Source organism: Chanos chanos, chromosome 3, assembly GCF_902362185.1.
Source record: "Chanos chanos chromosome 3, fChaCha1.1, whole genome shotgun sequence".
Taxonomy (NCBI): domain Eukaryota; kingdom Metazoa; phylum Chordata; class Actinopteri; order Gonorynchiformes; family Chanidae; genus Chanos; species Chanos chanos.
Genome location: NC_044497.1, coordinates 44,274,861 through 44,297,348, shown reverse-complemented (window position 1 = coordinate 44,297,348; position 22,488 = coordinate 44,274,861). Strand labels below are relative to the sequence as shown.

Below are 22,488 nucleotides of genomic sequence, written 5' to 3'. Positions count from 1 at the left end.
AAAAGAATGACATAAAATGCTATACACTCCCATTGACCCAAAGAAGGTTCATGATTATGATGGAATTATGATGGAAGATCTCAGTCCCTGCCAAATTAACTGAATGATCTAATATTATGTCACTAAGCTGCCAGTACACTGTCCTATCATATCTGGTGAAGCACTCTTCACTCTTCATTCCTCTTAGTTTCAAAACACAGATACATCACTGAGCATAGCACCTCTCATATCAAGGCCCTAGGCCCTAAATCATGCGTGGTGGTGTTTGTGTGAAAGCAGAGGGAGAGAAAAAGAGGGACAGAGAGAGAGAGAGAGAGAGAGAGAGAGAGAGAGGAGGGGGGCCTTTTAAGTCTTTTAACTATATGTGGGATAAAAAAAAAAGAGAGAAAAAGAGAAAGCTGGAGAGGGGTGATGTAACAGCAGGGGAGAGGAGATGAGAGGAGAAGGTGTCGTACAGATCATTACTGCCCCCATTTGTTTCACATCCGCAATGCAGCAAAACCCCTTGATGCAAAAGCAAGAGATAAATCCTTTATCTTTCTTTCTGTCTGTCTTTCTTTCTTTCTTTCAGCCTTCTAAATGTCAAGACTGACTGCAACATGAAATATTTAACAATATTTTGTATCTATTTATATACTTTACAAATCTCTGTTTGAATGTATGTTGTAAATGCCCCAGAATTTGCAAACACAGAAAGACTGTACCACACAGAGAAATGACATGGTCTACTAGCAATGAAACGCACACAAAGACACACACATACATACATAGAAAGGAGAGAAAGAGGGTGAGACAGAGAGAGAGAAAGGGGAAGAGATCCTTAGATCTGGGCACACTTTAAAGCAGTTTAAAAGGTTTGAATGCATTCATTTCTAAAGATCCTAAAATAGTTAAATATATATTGATGTACCTCACTAACTGTATTGTGTCCACTTGAATATTGTGTTTTTGGCTATCAGAACAACTAAAAATCGCAGAGAAATCACTCAGAAACACATTTCCAGAGAGAGAGAGCGGAGTTTTCTCTGTTGCTGTTTCTCTGTGTGTGTGTGTGTGTGTGTGTGTGTGTGTGTGTGTGTGTGTGTGTGTGTGTGTGTGTGGAGAAAATAAGAGGAAATTGAAGTTTTGACATTTACACCCTAAAACTGTAGAGTTAGTGTGTCCTTACAAAACACTGTTCCAGACAAACACACACAAACAAGTGCAGGAATGTATCTGCCCAAAATGTAACTTTTTTTTTTTTTTCAAACATTTAAAAAAGACTTTAATGACTGCTGACTTTATTCAATATATCCACATACAAACACACACACACACAGATACACCAAAGAAATGAACCAATATCGCAGTCATATTAAAATACAGTTCAAATACTGCAGACACATAGTTCTCATTAGTAACAAACAACCTACTTCTCTCTCTTTTAATTAGTAGTCTGTGTTTTAGAAGTGTCGACCATGGCTCCAGTCAGTTTCTTTGTGTGTGTGAACAGGTCTATGAGTCGTGCGTCTCAGAACAAATTCTACAGACTAACAGGCTCCTCATTCTCATATCTGTTCTCTCATCTTAATGAGGACCAAGAATTATTTTTCCCCTTTTTTGCTCAAAATAATTGACATTACAAAAAAAAGGGGTTTCAAAAAATAAAAAACAGGAAAATATATTTACCTCTGAAACTTATTTCACATATTTCCAAACTTGTGTGAACTCTCACACCACTTACCATCATCACATTCTCACTCTCTCTCTAACACACTCACACCTTACCATCACACACTCTCACACCAACACATTCTGTCATCTCACACACACCCGTTACTATCTCTCTGTCTCATAGTCATACACACACATACACACACACACACACACACTTTTTATGGACATACATATTTTATAGACAACCTTTCAGTGTGAGAGACCATTCTGGTTAAAAGTCACATTGACTGGGCAAACATTTCCCTCCGCTGTCAATTTGTCTGGTGTGAGACAAATCCAGTCTATATATAAATGAATCCTGTCTTTTTATCTTTTTATCTTTTTATCAGAAACATTAGTCTCAGTTCCAACACAACCTGCAAATACCACTAGGAAATAGAACCAGTCCAGAGGGCATTTTCACAGGTATTTTCAGAGACATTTAACATTAAATATTCAACACTGACCTCAGGAGAGGGAGAAGGGTGATGGGGCGGACAGAGAGAGAGAGAGGGAGAATTCTCGGTGTTCGCTTAAATCAGCTGAGAAAAGTAGATGTAAAATGTTTGAACTCGTTCACCTTTCTCAAATCTGGGTTTTTTTCTCTGTCCCTATCATTTTTTACCTAAATATTTTTAATGCATATCATGTATACACTTCCCTATCCTCACTAACCTGCCCCCCCCCTCCCTCAGATGGATTTTTCCCCCCTGAAATACCCAGGGGCACCTCTAAAGCCCCGAGGGACACACCCCAAACACTAATGACATCATCCCACCCCAGCCCCCCCTGCTCACCTCCCACACCAACAAACAGATGTTATTGAGGTGCACCATCCCAGAGGGACACACACACACACACAGTTTCTCTCTCAAACACAGCAACCCTAAGCACAAACATTCCCTCACTTTCTCTCGCTCTCTCTCTCTCTCTCTCTCTCTCTCTCACACACACACACACACAGATACACACACACACACACACACACAACCAATTACCAAGGGAAGCTGACATTTGCTTTGGGAGTTAGCATTTTTACACTTGAGATACCCTCAGGTTGGAAAAACACTGTAATACGTAACTAAGGGTTATGACCTACAGCTTATTAATAGCACTTTATCACATGCATACACATCAAACAATATTAAGAAGTCATAGAACTAAATCACCTCATATCCACAGGCTTTATGGAAAGGCTGCCTCAGAGAGCCTGATGTTTCTGTTACTCTGCTACAAAATACTGACAAATTCAACATTTCATGGTCTCACACAAAAACACATACATATACACAGGTATGCACACACGCAGGTATAAGGCAACCTCTTAATTTACAACAAAAAATCCAAACCCATGTTCATAATGTTGTATCCCAGTCTTAAAATTCAAGCCACTGTACTGGCCTTTGGATGTAATGCCAGTCACTAAATGACTTTCAGTGGTGAGTGAGGTCTGATTGGCTTTGGGCTTTAGTTTCCCATCTAAGCCACAGTTGAGTGATATCACTGGAGAATAATTTCTATAAGCTTTGTAAACAATGTCTCCAGCAGGTCTGTGGTACTGGGTGGGTGAAATACAAAGAGCAAAATTCCTCTGTAATGTTTGCAGACAATCAAGAGTGTAATAAGAGCCTACATGAGATCCAGTGCGCACATTGTCTGGTTTTACTAGTTTTTCAGATTTCCAATACTGTGTTCTTACCTTAAAATGGTTACAGATGCAGGTTTGATGGATTCCGTTGGCTGTGATATTTGAGTTTCAGCTTGATAATGTTATCTTCCTTATAGTTCAGAACAATGGGAGTATATTACATTTGAAAACACCCTCCACACCAAAACTAATCCCCCGCCCTTACAGTACTTTAATGTAAGAACAGAGCGACAGAAACTTGGTGAAGTTTTCCTGAGACCATATAAGTTTCCAACCAAGCACAGGTGCAGTTAGATTCTACTGAACTCAGCAGAACCGTGCATCTCATTGACCATGCACTAGGATGGCTGTATTAAAGTCTCTGTAATAACTTGATTATGAAGGAATAGAAACTGTACACTTATGCTCTATTAAATGATCTATTGTAATAATTATAAAGCTTATGGTAATGTTTTGCCTCTGACTTAACATCTGGCAATACTCTTTAACAGCATGAATATTTCTGCTGTCCCAATATCCTGAATAACCCTCTGAGTATAAATAGTCATTCTTCTCTTATTTGCCCTTTGAGGCCTGAAATACTAAATCAACAGGGGAGACTGCATCAACATAAGAGGACACAGGACTTACAGAGCAGTTTCTCTGACATGGCAAAGTCCTATGGTTGTTCAACTTTGGGGACAAACCATAAGTAGCATGGTCAGCTTAGATACCCAGCTGTGTGTGTGTGTGAGTCTATGGATGTGTGTAATGACCTACCAGAGGGTCAGAACACACTCACTGTACACATTTTAATTTATTCATCAAAAACATTCATTCATTAATATACCGCTGAGCTAAAGGACATTTGCCTGCGTCCTCATTAAGGGCCAAATGAGGTCTTATGGGACGGTCAGTTATTTATTTCTTTATTTAAATTAAATAACCAACACTTTCTCAGTAAGTCATATTTCAGCTACATCTGACAAATGAGGTACAGGTAATAGCATCTGCAACATCCAGTCAGTTAAACGGGCTCTGATTTTTTGCCCAGTATGTATGCTGGTATGCTGGCCTGAAGTATCAGGATGAATGGTGCAGTCAAAGTATGTAGAATTCTCAAGCAACTGTCAAAGTCAGATCTTCAATACGAACTTAAGTATTAACGATGGTTTAAATAAGTCCCTGAGATGTGATGTATCTTGATTTACGTGTGATTATATATATATATATATATATATATATATATATATATATATATATATACACACACACACACACACACATACACATATACATATATATACATATATATACATACATACATATATATATATATATCAATCGCCTCTTTAGAATTTTACAAATAAAGTGAGTTTTTCTCTCTCTCTCTCTCTCTCTCTCTCTCTCTCTCTCTCCCTCCCTCTCTCCCTCTCCCTTCGTCCCTCTCGGCTCCTTCATGAGACTCAGCTATAGATTTCAGCCTATATAAATAGATTAGTATGTGCTATAAATCTACCCTTCCAATCCATCTCTCTCTCCTGCCCCTCCTTTCTCTCACACTCTTCTTTATACTTCCATCAATATATCTCTCCATCCATCCATCCATCCATCCATCCATCTCGCTCCCATCCCCCTCTCTGTCTGCTGTAGATTTCTCTGTCTGTATAAAGAGATCAGTATGTGCTGGCAGCTGCCCCTATATCTCATTTCCTGCCCCAAAGCACCCGCAGAGCTAATGGATCCAGCTATCCCCTTATTACCATTCCATCTGTTTTTTTTTTTCTCTTTTTCTCCTAAATTCCTCTCTCTCTTTCTCTCTCTCTCTCTCTGTCCCTCCCCCTCCATTCACTAATTCTGTGACAAGCATAATCAAAACTTATGTTTCCTCTGACAAGTATGCCTCTCATCATTTAAAAAAGGGTGCCAGATCCAATTGTTGGCCAACAGATACAAAGACACAAAGACCCTGTGATGTGGGAAATAAGACACAGTTTGCTAAATAACTGAGTAAAAAACACAGCAGAAAGACTGCCCTTGACAAATATGAGGAAGAGAAAAAGTTATAATGACTACAGGCTGTGAACCCATTTCATAGCACATCTCTGAGCGCATTCAGACCTTCTCATCAAGACTAAACACAGACCATAGCAATCATCACACATGCCTCAATCTCTCTGGATTCTCCTAGATCACTGGTTTTCACACTCAGTCTTTATGACAACATTTCTAACCAACCCACCACTGTCAGACTCACAAACACACACACAGAGAGAGAGAGAGAGAGAGAGACAGAGACAGAGACAGAGAGACAAAGACAGAGAGAGAGAGATAGAGACAGAGACAGAGACAGAGACAGAGAGAGAAGTGGAATGGTGGCAGAAAGAAATGCAAAGATGTAAACATTAGTGCAAAAATGGGAGACATGCCATAAAGGAAGGTTCAAACAATGAAAAATATCACAAAATTTAGTTTAAAAAAGCAAGCTAAAAAGATAGACAATGCTCTCTGTCTAATGTAATTCAATTCCCAAATAAAGCTCCTGGATAGAGTCACATTGTAATTATGGGAGTACTGTGTCCACACTGATAGAATAACATTGTAATTATGGAAGTATTGTGTCCACACTGATAATCATCTTAAATACTCCTTCATACCAATTACGTTCCCTCTGGTTACTCTTTACAGTATTTTGCAACTCTGCCCTGAGGATCCTTAGGGCAGGTATTTTTCACGCCAGTCAATCAAATCTGATATTTTAGGTCTTCTAAAAAATACCACATTAACTTCTTAAAAGAAGACCTCTTGGACAGAGCTACATTAAATATGTAGCGTTCATTAGATTGGACAAACACTGCTCCTGAAATATAACACATATGGCCATTAAATCTCTGTCAAGATTGGTCCATGAAAGCTTTGTCAGAATCCTTTCATAATTGCATTTTATGGAACTTCAAGTGAACGTCAGATAGTGACATCACTGACTAACAATACAGAATCAGAAAATAATGTTTAAAGTGATGTTTTCCACTGGATGTCATAGCTGAGTTTCAAAAGAATTCTTTACGGTTAAAAAAAAATGGGGGTCTCATCTATAGAGTGATGAAAATGTGAAATATTCAGAATATGATACTATGCTCATTACTCTGACTATAGAGAGAAAATCGTAGTTAATATCTTGCTTCTGGTAATACTTGGTGATATTGCACTGTAATATTTGACTGGAAGCTTGCAGCATATTCAGGAACTCTGGGTACATGTTGCCATCTGGTGGTACCAAAATGGAGGGAGACACTGAAATTACCCCTCATAAACCATCAGCGTCTCTTCATTATCTGTAACTAATGTTTCATCAAATAAATTGGCCTTACATTATCAAACTTTGCCACTTTTTATACCCATTTTCTTATGTTTGTTATATTTTAGGTGCTTGGTTTATATGTTTAATTACCTGTAAATTGCTTTGTGGTGCACAATGTGCATGAAAGATCTATACATACATTCTATGCACTACAGTTATCATTATGTTTTGAGCCTGATTTTCTACTGTTTTCCACCCTTCTTTTAACCTCTGTCAGTCAACCCCCTTCTTAAGGAGACAACTGCACAACTGCATTTACAGAGTGGTTCTACACTACTGAATCACACAGCGATATTGCCTTCAACTCTCTTTAAAATACTGAACACAGAACATAACAATCTGAATCATCTGAAAAGGATGGTGCAATCAGGAACTTTTAAGACCTGTATGCATCTGTTAATGAGTGGATTACCTGTGTGTCTGGGGGAGAGGGTTACTCTGACAATGAATGTGCAAGAACTAAATAAATAAATAAAATTATTGCAGCTCACAATATAGTCATGTGCTGCAAGGAGTGTTTTAATCCAATGCCTGTACTCAAATCTGTTTTTTGTTTGTTTCTTTGTTTCTTTTTAAAATAGATGCACTCCAAAAAATAAAAATGAAAGTATAAAAGTTTTTTTTTTCAAGTTTATTCTTCCTCAGTGAGGAAGCACCGAAACACAAATACAGAAAGCAATCTGGCAGTTTTGTTCTCGGCCAGAAAATAAATTGATACAAGAGCTGAAGATCTCAGCTGAAGGGGGAGCAATCAGTTAAAGTAGATCATTCATTACTAAGCCAGAAGAGTTTGAAACAAACCAGGAAATACCAGAAAAATAATATTAGGCAAAGCAGCAATATGTCTGTGTCTGGACTTTGGTCCAAATTTACACTTGAATGGACCTCTCTTTCTCTCTGTTTTTCTCTCTGACAGTGAGATATTCCACGTAGATAACTCAGGCTAGTTAATTAGCCATTGGCTGTATGCTATGCATATTTGTGCGTAAGTGTCTGTACAAAATTTGTGCTATGTCTCTGACAATCCTGTGACATATCAGGGAATTTTAATGCCCATGAATGAGTCAGCAAACATTAAAGATTCTCCAACATGTTATATCATATTCATATCATATTCGACCCTGTGCAGGACAAAAGCAGAGCTCCAATAGCCTCAGCGCATTCAGGTCAGAAAACAAGTTAAAATTAATATCCACAATGCTTCTCTAAAAATTATAAAATGGAATTTTAGTTCATTCTCTAAACTGGCACTGGAGCCTTGCCACAGGAAAGGTTTGCCATTCTTTCATATTTTCACCGTCTTCTTGTTACGTTAAGATGACTGAGGATGGATGCATTCCATCAGCTAGAGGAGCTGAGTTTCAAGGTTAACATTTAACATTCCTACAAGTGGAAAAAATGGAATATAAGACGCAGTGATCTGCCTTGTTCAAATATCTGGTTTCTCATCCCGATTGTATACAGCTACATTCCTTGCAAAACAGAAATGAATACATACATAAGCGCACCCACACACACACACACACACACACACACAGAGCCTAGAAATCTTTGGCTATCACACACCACCACAGGTGCACTTAATAACTATTAAAATAATTACGAGATATAAGTTCATGGTTTTGACACTGGAAGCTGTTGAAAATATGAAAGTCCTATTAATAATGTATGCATTGTTTAAACTATGATAGAAATCCATTTGCACTCGCTGAAAGAGTTTCAGAAGTGTAGTTGATAAAGAAACAGTTATATTAACACCCATACTGAAAATTTCATAAAAGGAAGAACATGCTATTTCATTCTTGCGGTAATATTTTGTGTCAGTTATATGTTTGTGGACTTGCGTTACGTTATTTAATACATTTAAGTCATTGTGTACTACTTGCCCATCGCGAAAATAAATCATTAATGGAATTTTTAGTCATAAGTATGCACTTAACACCCAATCACACATGTTTGCCTTTTTGTGCGCGAATATTGTGTCTGTCAATTCACAGGTACTCAATGTTCAATTAAAATAGCGCTGTGTCTTTAAATGTGCTTTTCAAGGTAAGTAAGGCAGCAAGGGTGAACGAAACCGTGCACTCACTGCGCGCACCCGTACCCTGTGTGTGGACACTAAAATTTGTAACAATTACAAAGGAATCCGCCGAATTCGGGAGACAGCGTATCCCCACCGTCAATACCACGGCGTCCAGGTAATATTGCTTATTGCCTCGTGGAACATCTTTAGTAAGCACTGCCAGATTGTTTTGGGACGTTTCTGAGAAATGACAGTACAAAGGGTTTTTCTCTCTAGAAAAATTGCCGGTTCGAAGTAGCTTAGAGAGGCCCGTAAGTACACGGTAGCCTTATCGGAAGAGACTCATTAGGGTACGTTAAGAACTTTACATCCCGGCTTCGTTTATTTTACACATCTATCTCGTACACTTCATTAATTTTTCAGCTGCCAGTTTTCCATCATAACTTTCGCTCGTCCAATTCTTTCCTGTAGCCAGTGTAAGAACGTGGCTCGAAATGCAATGGCCGGCTCACGACGGAAGCTGGTTCCTCTGCGGTGTGTCTTAGAGCTACTCACCGCGTATCAGTGCAGCTAGAGCCGCCAGAAGGATCCAGGGACAGGCCGGTGCGGCGGAGCGACAGCTGGGGCATTGAGGTCCGGGAGTTAGCAGGCTGCAATGCGCGAAACATCTGAAAAACAGCAATTGCGTTAATCCGAAAACTAAGCGTTATCAGTTTAGTAGGAATCACATTTGAACATTTACAATATATCCTACGTAAAACTAATTTGTAACCATTTCGAACGAGTGTGTTTTTTTCACGGATGAGAGCAGCGTCAGGGACTTTGGTGTTCGGAGCCGGGGAGAGCCACGGTTACTCAGTCAGTTGTTTAGCAATCAGAGTACACTTCGAAGTAGCAGCTACTTCACGCCGTCTTATCATCTGCAACCCAAATTTAAGTGCATGTTCAAAGTCTGTCATTAAAAGTTTGCTTTTTCGGTCTACTGTAAAGTGAGTTTTTGTATCTTCTCACCCCTGGCTCCTCATTCTTTGTAGTGAGCACAGCTTGGCCATAGTAATTTGTCTAAATTGAAAACAAGCATTATGGCGCGTCTATCACGCTACATGTGACCGGTACCTTCACCTGCTATTTTAGTCAACGTTTAAAGTTGGTTTTAATTGTATGTGCCGCTCTTACTTGAAATGAATAAACGAATCATGTCTTTATCTCAAAAAGAAATGTTGGATTTCTAAAGCAGTGGCACTATGTTAACGTCACGTAATATTAATGTATATCTGAGCTTTTGAGAAGCAACTCAAGATCACACTGTATTTATTGATCAACGATGATGGTGTCAGTTTACCACCATAATGAACTCACAGCTTCAAATAATATGCAGAAAGGGTGCAGAGAAGGATGCACTTAAAAAAATACCATGTTTGCTGAACTACACTCTCAATTTGTTTTCACATAATATTCATTTTGCCAACAATTCTTCTTTTTGCTGTTGTTTGAAAGCACGATTAGTTGCTGTCCATTGACTCACCATCAGTTCAATGTTATGTGTTAACCTCAGCATCCTCATGAGACTCAACATAGTGAGGCGGATTTTTTTTTCTTTTTCTGCTGCATTTTTTGTGATCAAATTTCAGGTCTTCTGTCATGAAAATGTGGAACATGTTCAAAAATTATGTGAAATTGCCTCATTGTTTTAAAATAGTTAATGGATAAAATCTTAACTGTTTTACTTAATAATTGGACTCTTTCTTGTTTTCATGTGACATTACTTTTTCTACATTACTTGGCATTTAACTGACATTGCAACACGTTTCTCAACCCTTTGTGGTTGTAATGTACTGTCTTTGTGTTTGCCTCAGCGAAGAACTGACCAAGTGCTTTTTGCCTGTTTCAGGATGTGAACAAAGCTGGAGGTCAGTTCTCTCCCATGTCTCTTGCCTCCTCATTCTGGGATACTTTAGAATGTTCCTGAAGAATGTTCCTCCGGTCGTGGCAGTTCACACAGAATGGAGGTCCTGTACCCCCAATAAAAGCTACAGTCTGCCGCTCTACTTCAATGACAGCGCATCTGACACCGATCTTGCTTCCACCACCACTGGCACGCCCATCCGACAAAAGGTCCAGATGATCATCGAGAGCCTCAGGAGCACGCAGTCCTCCATTGAAATGAGTGACGAGGCACAGACAGACAGAACTGGGCAGTCTAGTCATGAGTTGTCCAGACAGCCAACCCACAAGGGTAAGGTACAACACCTAGACCTTGTAGGAAGGTCAAATACAGGGACTACTGACAAGAACGCTCAAGTGAAGGGTTCAGACCTTGATCTGGACAGCCAAGATTCAGATAGTGATGATTCGGTTGACAGAGGGATTGAAGAGGCAATACAGGAATATTTGAGGGAGAAGGTAGATCACAAACGCAAAGCAGAGCCATCAGCATCAAGTCCTTCACGAGCGCCCAAAATTCTGCGGAATGATCCAGGGGTTTCAGAAAATCTCAAACAGCAACAACAGTCTGATAGCAATAAGTTACTCACTGCCAGCAACCATGTCCAGAAGAGTGTAAAAGCAGGGGCACAGCCCTCTGCAACGCTGAAAAAACATGTCAAGAAAAAGAAGCTGAGCAAAGAGAACCCCTTAAAGAAGACAGACATCAGCAAACCTTTAGCTGCAAGTGCTCTTCCATCCTCTGGACTCAAAAAAGCTTCTTCTGGTTTTTCTCCTCCTAAAGACAGACCTCAGCCTCTCAGCATGTTGAAAGTGGAGGAGGAGCCTTTGGACTCAAGTAGTGATGATGGCATTGAAGAGGCAATCCAGAAGTACCAACAGGAGAAAAAAGAGAGGCATGAAAGTGAAAAGGAGGTTCCCAAACTCCCTCAACTCAAAGAGGAATCAGACTCCAGCAGTGATGATGGCATTGAAGAGGCCATTCGTCGCTTCCAACAAGAAAAGCAAAAACAAAAAAAGAAAAGTCCTCTTAAGCCCTCTCAGCACACAGCAACACAGCAGAGCAAAGCGGTTGTTCTCTCCTCAGGTCGAGCAAGCACACAACCTGTGAAAAAACTCAAATTGTCCACTAGGAAGAACAACATTAAGAAGAAGACCACAGAAAAAGATACGAAATCATGCACACCCAAACCGCATTTTCTCAGTCATACTTTTAATAGGTCCCCATTAGAGGACCTTAGAGGCACAGGAAATTCTTTGTCCACCTCAAAACCTAAAGAAACCCGCACAGAACATCAAACCTTCTCCACATTGAAGGTGAACACTACAGCAGAGTTGATGTGTGCAGAGGCCATTCTGGATATTTCCAAAACAGTCATGCCTGTTGCTTTTTCCCACAACTCTTGTCAGAGTGGTACCACTTCAGTGGAGTCCTCAACATTGAATCCAGGAGGGCACCTGACACGGCCTGATGACAAAAGTGATGAGAGCTCCATTGACAGTGAGGACGGGATTGAGCAGGAGATCCGTAAATTTCTGGAGCACAAAGCAAAAATGCACAAACAGCCACCTGTCACAGCCATACCAGAGGCAAACCCAGCAGAACTTGCTGGTGCTGCAAAGGAACCAGAGAAGACGAAAGTCTGCACACCTCAGAACAAAGCACTTAGACTGTCTCTCTCACGCAAAAGAAAACTTAAAGAGAAGGATGGCAAGGGCAAGGTTGTTAAAACAGAAATTACAGATCACAAAACTGAAGAGGAGCTTCAGATGAGACCTCTCGCCCAGTGTGGTGTTCCCAAGCCTCAGATTACAGAGGCCTCAGCTAGTCCACCTGTTAGTTCCAGCGGTAACCCCATCTCTGCAAAAAGCAGCAAGTCACAACAGATCTCTGCCTCTCAACGTGACCCAGAACTTTCTCGAGCCAACAACAGAGGTTCCAGTTCCTCCATGTCCAACTTCCAAAATGCTTCAAGAACACAGATTTTTTCAAAGGGAAAGGAACAGACTAGTGAAAAAAGTAGTTCATTGGATAGTGATGAGGATTTGGATGCAGCAATAAAAGATTTGCTGAAAACGAAGAAAAAAGTAAAAAAGAAAGTGAGAGACATGAAGCTGAAGGACAGGAAGCCTTCATATTTATCAGCTGTCGACGCTTCAAAGAAACACAAACCTTCCATAGAGCAGAAGAGTGTATCCACTTCCAAGGCTCCCAAATCTAGTCTCATTAAAAGCAGCAAAGAACCGTCGAACTTTACAAAAACTGACAGAGGGGTGAAATCCAAAGCCATGAAAGGCAGCTCAGAACATCCGCGGAGCAATAATAAGAAGGAAAAAGTCTCTGGACAGGCTGGAGAGCCAGAGAAAGCAAAAGGGAATACAGGAAAGTTTGTTTCGGACAGCCAGTCTGAAGTCTTGCAGAGGTCACCCCAAGACAGTGAAGATAGCAGTTCAGTGGACAGTGATGATAGCATTGAACAGGAAATCCGGAGATTCTTGGCAGAGAAAGCAAAATTTTCAATGACTGCAAAGAAACTTGAGCAAGAGGAGGGCGGCCTAAATAGCACTGTCAAAACTATTGCCCACATTACTGAGAAGGACATTGAATCTGAAGATCCAGGGCCAGAAATGCCCACAATGTCATGCATGGAAGTACTGCAAAACAGCACTGTACAACAGAAGTGCTTTGGCAGGAAGGAGTCATCTGAGACACCCGCAAACCTACAAAAGACTACAGACATCCCCGTGTCTACCAACAAGGGCCCATCTCTGGACAGCTCATGTCCTAGGGAAACCAGGACCATGGCAGGAGACAAGAGAACAGAGATCAAATTAGAAAGGACCCTGGAAGGAAGTGACCCTTTGATTGGCAGCTCAGAGACAGGAAAGGATCAGCCTTCCTCTCAAAGCAGCACTATATCTCCCAGCAACACCAAGGGATCCAGTCCTAACATGATACCCCCGACAGGCACAGAAGTTGCCCAATCCTCTGGTCAGCACCAAAACCTGTTTCTCATGCTATGTCCAAGTCCACCCAGTAAACCCAGTGTCTGTGAGGGCAGGGAAACCACCTCACGAGATAAGGGTGAAGTATCTACTACCCAACAAAACAAGGGTAGGATCTCTCTTACTGAGGTTCTCAGTGCTGTATGTCCCTCACCACCTCCTGTGGTGAAAGTTGCCCATAGTTTCCAAGAGACCCCAGTGGTTGACAAAGACAGCCGACTCCCTGCCATAGCCTCCACAATCAGGACAGAGGGGTTCTACACTCTTAGCAGAGGGAAACAGTGGAGATGGGACCAGCCCCCCTTACTCTCTACCCCAAACCAAAACCACCTGCCCTCCACCAACCCTCCATGTCCCTCAGGTGTTCCCCCACACCAGACAGTCCACATGCACAGGGACCAGGCTGCATATGTAGAGCTCTCCACTAACCAGGCCAACTACTTTCAGGTTAGGAGTGTTAAAGATGGAAAGGGGCAGAGAGAGCATTCTGCAGAGAAGGGGAGAGACGGAAAGGGTAATAGGAGAGAGAGGGAGGAAGATCAGAGAAAAGCAGAAAGAGAGGAGGAATGTATAGATGAGACAGATTTGGAGTCAGAGGAAGAGAGAAGTGTACAGCAGAGACCAGATAAGAGGCAGCAGCTCCCTAATCTGTAAGTAGAGACAAAGAAAAAGGTTCACTAATTTTTTTCACCTTTTTCACCATCATGTCCTTGCCTTGAAAGAGCTCGGTAGATTGGGGTTTAATGCATTCCATCGGGTTACTACACCTGAGTTTCAAGGTTGTAATGTCAGAATCCTTTTAGCTGGAAACAGTGGTTGTATATGAGATATTTAAATAAGCCATTCACACCGAAATCAAGTCACCATCCATAGACTTGCTTTAAGGTAAGAACGTAATAATGAAAAGAAGAAAAGCTGAACCTTTCCTTTAATAATTGTCTTTGATTTTTTTTTTTTATTTGTAGCCTTAGCCTCCATACATCATATCAATTTTTCTCAGTGGCTCAATCCACCAATATGTCCATTTAGGTGTTTTTGTACGTCAGGGTTCAAGGGATTTTAGTTTTAGTATTCATCTTGAGTAAATTTTTTTATATGTTTGTACATTTATAAATATATTTAAATGCACACATGGTGTCTTTACAATGATGAGATTGGACATTTATTTGGGTTTATTGTTCTTTTTTTGTTTATATTTTCTCAACTGTAATTTTTCTGAATGAGAGTGTAAAATGGTAGAAAGTGACTTTTCCTAGATACGTGGCTTTTTCATTTAGTGTAATTTGTAAATCAGTAAAATGCACTGGAACAAATAAATGTATGCAAATGGTGGATGAAAAAAAAAGGCCTACCATTCTACCATACCTGAGTTCATGAGTGACATGTCTATGATCAGATCTGCTCATTTTTTATTTTAAGAGTCTGAAGGTAAAATGGCAACAGCGGCATCCTCTTTTACTTGGTTGCCCCTTTTATGTAAAAATCCATCTGGCTGACAACACCTGAGTATCTTTTCTACCCATCATACACATGAGAAAGAAAACTGTGGCTGAGACATTGTCACTGTCTACAAGTTAGCAGAGTGACAGCTGTGTCACTGTGTGTGTTTTGTGAATGAATTCCAAGTTACTCCAGTTTGTCACAGTTCAGCACAAAAGTCTCTCTGAAAAATCCGATCATATAGACCGTTACTCATTATGAATAAATATTTGCCGGTCTCTTTTGCTCACAGTACAGTATTTCTCCAGTGTCCAGTGGTGGTAAAAGGTTTGTGAGTGTGTGTGGGTAGAAAAGGCTTCTGAACAGGGAAATACACAAAGCATTGTGAGCATTGTGTAGTTAATGAAGTTTGAAACTGAAAAATCATGTCACTTTGAGTGCAGAACAGATTTAATTTCTCTGTCACTCAAGTTTAATTGCTGGAATAAGATTATGTATGTAAATTTTGTGGGGCTTAAATAGCTACGGGGCTTATAAAATGTGTTCTTTTCTCTGTACAGACAGATCTGTGTTTACGTTTTCTGTTTTTACATTTTTTTTTTTATTTTATGTCTCCATAACATGTTGGGTACGGATTCTTCCAATGATGTTTTACAGGGTCAAAGCCATGAATCTCACAAGAGTGAATCTGTAAAACTGTGGCAAGCCGTTAGAACATTTAATCCATTTTTCATAATGCAAAATATATAAATTTGATAGCAGATTTTTGTACCTTGGTATCAGGTTTTTGAATTTTGATATCAAGCTTTCCATTTCTGATAACAGTTATGTTCATGCCTCCTGTGTATTAGCACACCCGTTAGAAGGTACTTAACTGTGTGGGGAGAGACTGAGAGGGGTGTGTAAAGGAACAATGCAACAACAACACTCTAATCAAGTCTTGTTTAAAGCCATGTTGGTTGTATTACTCTTTGAAAATGAACTCATCAACAGTAACCATCATCTTTCTGCTCTCCAAAGGAATGTAAGCTGAACTGAAATTGTTGAGTAAAACAATGGAGGTGGTTAGTAATGCTCTTTTTCAAATAGAAAAGAAGGGGGGGGGGCAATTCAGAGCGTTTGTTATCATGTGCTTGCAGGGGAATGTAAAATGGATTAATTGTTACAACAGTTTGCCAGAAAGCCTCATCCTCTGAAGAGGCAAATTCCTTTTCGACATATTCAGCCACTCTAAAACCATCATTACAACAGGTGCCATGTGCTCATCTTGAGAGGAATGACAATCTGCTTGTGTATCCATCTTTTTGCAGTAAGATAGTTAAGCCAATTATTCCTGAGATGCATTACAAATTTTACGACTTACATTACAACTTACAAACAAAAAGATGAGAGGCTCAGATATTCAGATCAAGGTTTTTGGATACCAGGTTTTTGTTCGTTTGATTGTTTTTTTTGGTGTGTTCTTTGTTTTGGTCATCACATTTTTGAAAACTGATATTATGCTTTTAAATTTTGATAAGGTTTTTTGAAATTGAATATCAGGCATTTGAAATTTAACGTTATGTTTCTTTTGCGTTAATATTGACACACATGTTGATATCTGTTTAAAACTTTATATCAAAATAAAATTGGTATTGAGTTGAAATTGATAGATTTCATAAACACATCAAATTTAAATGAAACTGAAATAATAGGACATTACATATAGCAAAACCACATCAGATCTCAGAAGCTTGATATCAGTTTTCAAAAATCTGATATCATATTTTGTATATTTTGACATCACAAATGGCTAAGATATGGCAACAAACAATGAATTGAGTGAATGAGAAACAAGGGTTGTAGAAGCTCCTTGGGTACCATATGGCTGGTACTAAAGACTTAGGACTCACTATCAGTGCTGCACTGTCATTTAGCCATTTTCATACCATAAATATCAGGAACAAGGTTCCAGTTTTCCACAGACATTTTCAAAATGAAATTGTGCACTTATACATCCAGTACTTGTGTTGAAGAACTATTTTTGTTTCTTTTCACTCATCAATTTCAGTAGTTCCTGTGTTGACATGGAAATTATATGTGTAGTCTTTTGTAACTGTGTTGTGTATAGTTTTTTTCTGTCACTCAACTCAGTTGCTATGATAGTAAGGTTTATGTTGGACTTCTGACTTAAATGTGTGAAAGACAAACACTTCTTTTTTTTTTTTTTTTGGCCTCACTGCAGTGGACATATTAGAGGGACAGTTTAGACTTGCTCATGAATTTGGCACAAAATACAACACAGGATCTTTTTCAGTCACATTTCAGTCCAAATTTTCTTTAAGTGGCTTGTGTGTGTCTCTCTCTCTCTCTCTCTCTCTCTCTCTCTTTCTTGCTCTCTCCCTCTCTCTCTTTCGCTGTCTCTCTCACATACTCAGACACATGCACACACACACACACAGACGCACATATTCTTTCTTTGTTTCTCACTGTGTCTTCAAACAGGTTCTTTATCACTATTCTCTGTGCTTCTACAGTTTTCTTTTTTTGCTTGTTGTATGTATGCATTTTCCTATGTGAAAAGAATGTTTATTTATTTTTGTTTATAGAAGAAATGAAGAAAAAACTCACTGACTATGCTGTGCATCGCCAGTTTTCATAAATATTTTGCAGAAAAAAAGTTTTTCCCCCATTTTACCTCTCAAAGGAGGAAAAAAAAAACTTTGGACTGAACCTGCCGCTGTGTAATAAAGAGTGAATTTCAAAGAATGTCTTGTCGTTACTTTGTGTGTCAGTGAGACAGAAAAGGGTGGAGCTGTATTTGAAGGGAACTAATACTTTGGTACTTTGGAAAAATAACTAATCCCTACAGCAGATTTTCATCAGAAGAGGACCTGGGTCATTGCTCTTTTCCTTTAGGCTGTAGATAGACTGGGTGGTAGACAGAATTGTTGCACAGAGATATTGTATTCATTTTTACTTCTCTGTTACGTTTCCTGATCATCATTCAGGTGCTAGAGAAATTAGGCTGTGCCACATCTCATCTCAACATGACTTTTGCATCAATGTTATTTTGTCAGAATTTGAGGTGCGGCTTCTTTCTCAGTGAAAGGCATTGTAAGGCAACACTGCCTGTCAATCAGTCGAGTAACACTTGGAGTGTGTGTGTGTGTGTGGTTCCTTCTCAGGTCTCTGTCCACTTCTATAGACCCAGGCCAATTGCCAAGCCCCTATGTTGCCATGGATACAGAACAGAGGAGCCACAAGTACCACCGGAGAATGGCCCTCATTCAACAGCAGCAGAGGCATGAACACTCTTCTGTAAAGGTGATACAAATACATCACATTGGATTCCATGCTTTGACAAATGTTGGTGATAATGCTACCTTTATATTCTGGGCTTTCAGTACACCTGAGGCGTTGACTATTTTAATCATGTAGGGCTTTATCCAAGACATTGTACAGGTTGTGCGCCGTACAGATGGTGCTCATTCATTTATTTGTATTCTGTAAAGTTCTCTTTCATTTTTGATCTCATTTCAAGGCGCAGTGCCATTTGTCTTTAGTAGGTGATACGATAAGACAGCGTGGTTTTTATCAAGTTTCAGTCGCATCTTAAATTACTGTCATCCATGATGAGGTTTGTTGAGTAAAAACAGATAAAGCCATCTAAAATAGATCATCTTGGTATGGGGCTATTAGCATAAAAATGAACACTGGACAGATACATGTTTCATGAATGTCTGTATGATATGTAAGATTTTATAGTCTTGATCATTTCCAGGGCTCACAGAGGAGCGTAAAGAGAAGGTTAACCTTTGTGGTTAGGGTGCCCACAAAGTAAACCGCTTTACTTTCATTAAGGTAGGTATGAAATAGGGTAACTTAATAAACATTATGATAGCCATAAATGTTGATCTTGTTTGATGTATTTCACATTTAATTTCAGGGAGAAAATCATTTCACCTTGTTGTCTTTTCATGGAACATGATACCACTGGGACCACACGGTTTCCATTTAATGAATAATAATAAGAAAACTTATTATTCTTTGTGATGAGTAACTTTTATAATGTTAAATGAAATATTTCCAAAATAATTTGTTTAGGGGCGTGAGGTAGTAGTTTGAATTGATATTTTTACCCAGCTTCTGCTTGTGTTTCATAAGATAAATTAGGTAACTGTTCTGCCTCAGAAGAAAAATTAAGAGCCATGTTTAATACAAAATGTAAAACTTTTATTTATGTTTTATTGGTTTAGTCGAATTTATGTGCTTATTTTTCTATTAAAGGAAGATGTTGCTTATCTGTTGAACGGTCTCTAATTGTTAAACGCACTTTGAGTATTGTCAGCTGCGATGTACATTGTATATGTTTTGGTTGACAATAAAGTTTATTGCATTTCGAAGCGTATTTGCGATTATATGGTAGTTGTAGTTCGAGTTGTGTCACATGACATCAGGGACTGCGATTATCCGAAGTTCTGCAGAAATACGTTTCCCATAAGTCTTACGACATGACCTTAGGTTTCATGGGCAGGGCTTGGAAGTCGCAAGCATGGCAGCGGGGATGCTAAGCAAAGGTGAAACCCTACATCAACATTTCTTTGCTATGGTTGTACAAACATTAACTTCTCTAAATACTGCTTTGTTCTGTTAGAAAATGGCAAGAAATTGTAATACGCCACTAGATCTATGATGCATAGTAACTGCGGTGAGTTGCTGTGGTGCTCCGTGTTCTTGAGATAATCAAGAAACATGAGCTGTCCCTCCTTCAAAGCCAGTGAGTTACCTAATTAATCTAAGATGTTACTGACTGTTTTAACGCATTCAAAACATTGTGTTCCAATTGTAGCTTTCTACGGTCTCCGTAGTTCTCGGCTCGTTGCAGCTCCTCTTTGTCACGTTCAGACTTTTGCTACGGCAGCAGCGTCAGCGACATTAGAGACAACTCAAAACGTGGAGACAGGTAAATCACACCCTGTTAGCCTTGATTTCCATTTCATCTGTGTTCACTTCCCCCTTTCTCCCCTCTGGATCCAGACCTGTCTTGACACACTTTTTCTCAGCAACCTTCTCCTAGTGCGATCTCACATTGTTCGTCATGCACATTACTTTCCGAGACGGTATTATGAGCAACATCTATTCTGACGTGTTGTTGATTCAAGCTGCTACCTTGAGAAACCTCTGACGCAATTCTAAGCGTATATTTCCTTAATCACTGAATACTTATAAAATGAATATATTTCTCTGCTATATGAATAGCATGAACAATTACGAAGACTATAGATGTTTATGTTATTACTGAATAAGTAATCTGCAGCATCACTTTTTGATATCTGATGAATTGCTCTGCTCTGTCTGCAGCCATTAATGATAAGATTCTGAACCTGCCACTGACTCAGCCAGACTTCTTCCGTCTGTCTGAACTCTTCACCATCAAAGACTTGTTTGATGCCCGAGTTCACCTCGGACACAAGAAGGGCTGCAGGCACAGGTATGTCAGCAGTGTGCAGCAGTTCACAATGTGCTCTACAGAAATGGTCTGTTTATGAAGATGAAATCCATGAAAGCCTGTTCTGTGTGGACATTATCTTTTTGTCTTTTTTTTTTTTTTTTTTAATATATTTTAATAGCAAAGTCTGCTGCCATCACTACATTGTATCACTTCTGTGTTGTTCATTAGTCTCTCTCTCTCTCTCTCTTTCCCAGGCTGATGGAGCCATATCTCTTTGGCAGTCGTCTGGGTGTCGACATTATTGATCTGGACCAGACAGCAGAGCACTTGCAGCAGGCTTTGAATTTCACGGCCCATGTGGCTTACCGAGGTGGAGTGATCCTTTTCGTCTCCCGCCGCCGGCAGTACAGCTACCTGGTGGAGACCACAGCTCAGGAGTGTGGCGAATACGCACACACGCGTTACTGGCAGGGTGGCCTGCTCACCAATGCACCCATCCAGTACGGCACTGGAGTTCGTCTGCCAGACCTCATCATCTTCCTCTGCACGCTCAACAATGTTTTCCAGCAGCATGTTGCTGTTCGGGATGCAGCCAAAATGAACATCCCCACTGTGGGTATCGTTGACACCAACTGCAATCCCAGTTTAGTAACATACCCGGTTCCTGGCAACGACGACACACCTGTTGCCGTGGAGATGTACTGCCGCCTGTTTAAAATGACCATCAACCGCGCCAAAGACAAGCGAAGACAGATGGAGCTGCTTAAAGGACTCTCACCCCCAACACCCAATGCCTGAAGTCAGACAGACAGAGTGGAATAATGGGACCTCTAATAAACTCCAGACTACCACCCTGTGACCTTTTTCACTCATCTCTCGGCCTTTTTTTCAAATGTAATGATGTAATGTTGAGGGGCTTAAACAGATTATATCTGTCATAGGTGTGTTGAAAATGAATACACAAAAAGAGAGAGTGTGAGAAAAGTTATTTATGGTAATCACCACTTTTTTTTGGAGAATGCACAATGCATTTTGTGTATGTGTATGAGGTATGCTAATAATAAAAGCTTCTCGTTGATGCTGGGTAAATCAGTCACCATTTTGTTTCATTATGACAACGTCTACTGGAGGTTTTGTTCAGGACTTTGTAGTAGGGTACACAGAAACAGACTCAGCTGTTTGTTTCATTTGTAGTCTCTTCTGCATGTTGTAGCTTTGGAGGAATGTTTGAAAGTTATTTTAAAATCTTGTGTGAGAACTTCTTCTGTCTAAAAACAGTCTTTTGCATTCATTCAAAATGTCCTTCCTTGGGTCAACATGTAATTTTTTTTTTTTTTTTATGTGTAAACCAGAGACATCAGTCCATTCACTACCATTTGTTGCTCTCAGTCGGTCATGTTTGACTGATGATGCCCGAAAATAAATCAAAATTATCTTATTTTTTTTTCTGCGCTGTGTGATTTTGTGTTATTGAATAATGTGTGTGTGTGTGTGTGAGAGAGAGGGGGAGATAAAAGTGTGCATGCTATGTTCAACTTAAATTTGACTAAGTGTCTTAGCTAGTCATTACTCAAATAGTGCACCAAATTTAAGTCTCAATATTCTTGCAGAGAATCTTGTTTAGAGAACAAATTAGGTTTTAAACTAAAATCCTAAATAAAGTGCCGTATCTTTAATTACCTTAGTTACTTTACAGATTTTTTTTACTTTTGAAAGTTATACGTGTACTTTTAAATCATATAAAATAAAAAAAAGTGTAAAGTATCACTGGAAGAACAACGTTGCTTCCGTTTGGCGAATGCACCTCCTCCTATTTTGACTTGAGAGGTTTCCGTAGATAACCTATAAGTAAACGAGCTGTTATTTTAGGCGGTACTGTACATGCAACAGGCGACAATGGTGGAGGAAACTGAAGTAATCTACACAACAGAAATTGCTGGAATATCGCTGTACGTTTG

At 39.6% G+C, this 22,488-nt stretch overlaps 2 protein-coding genes across 2 annotated transcripts; both read left to right on the top strand.

Annotated features, from left to right (window-relative positions):
• Positions 1–8,849: 8,849 nt before the first annotated feature.
• Positions 8,850–18,491, top strand: ppp1r26 (protein phosphatase 1, regulatory subunit 26). Its single transcript, XM_030767925.1, has 4 exons — positions 8,850–8,881; positions 10,598–14,306; positions 18,264–18,396; positions 18,483–18,491. The coding sequence occupies exons 2-4, from the start codon at positions 10,666–10,668 to the stop codon at positions 18,489–18,491; spliced, it is 3,783 nt and encodes a 1,260-aa protein (XP_030623785.1). The 5' UTR covers positions 8,850–8,881; positions 10,598–10,665.
• A 1,119-nt stretch (positions 18,492–19,610) lies between these two features.
• mrps2 (mitochondrial ribosomal protein S2) lies at positions 19,611–21,855 on the top strand. The gene is made up of 4 exons (XM_030769419.1): positions 19,611–19,655; positions 19,928–20,041; positions 20,440–20,569; positions 20,785–21,855. Exons 1-4 carry the CDS (start codon positions 19,631–19,633, stop codon positions 21,326–21,328), a joined length of 813 nt encoding a protein of 270 aa, XP_030625279.1. The 5' UTR covers positions 19,611–19,630; the 3' UTR covers positions 21,329–21,855.
• The last annotated feature ends 633 nt before the right edge of the window (positions 21,856–22,488 follow it).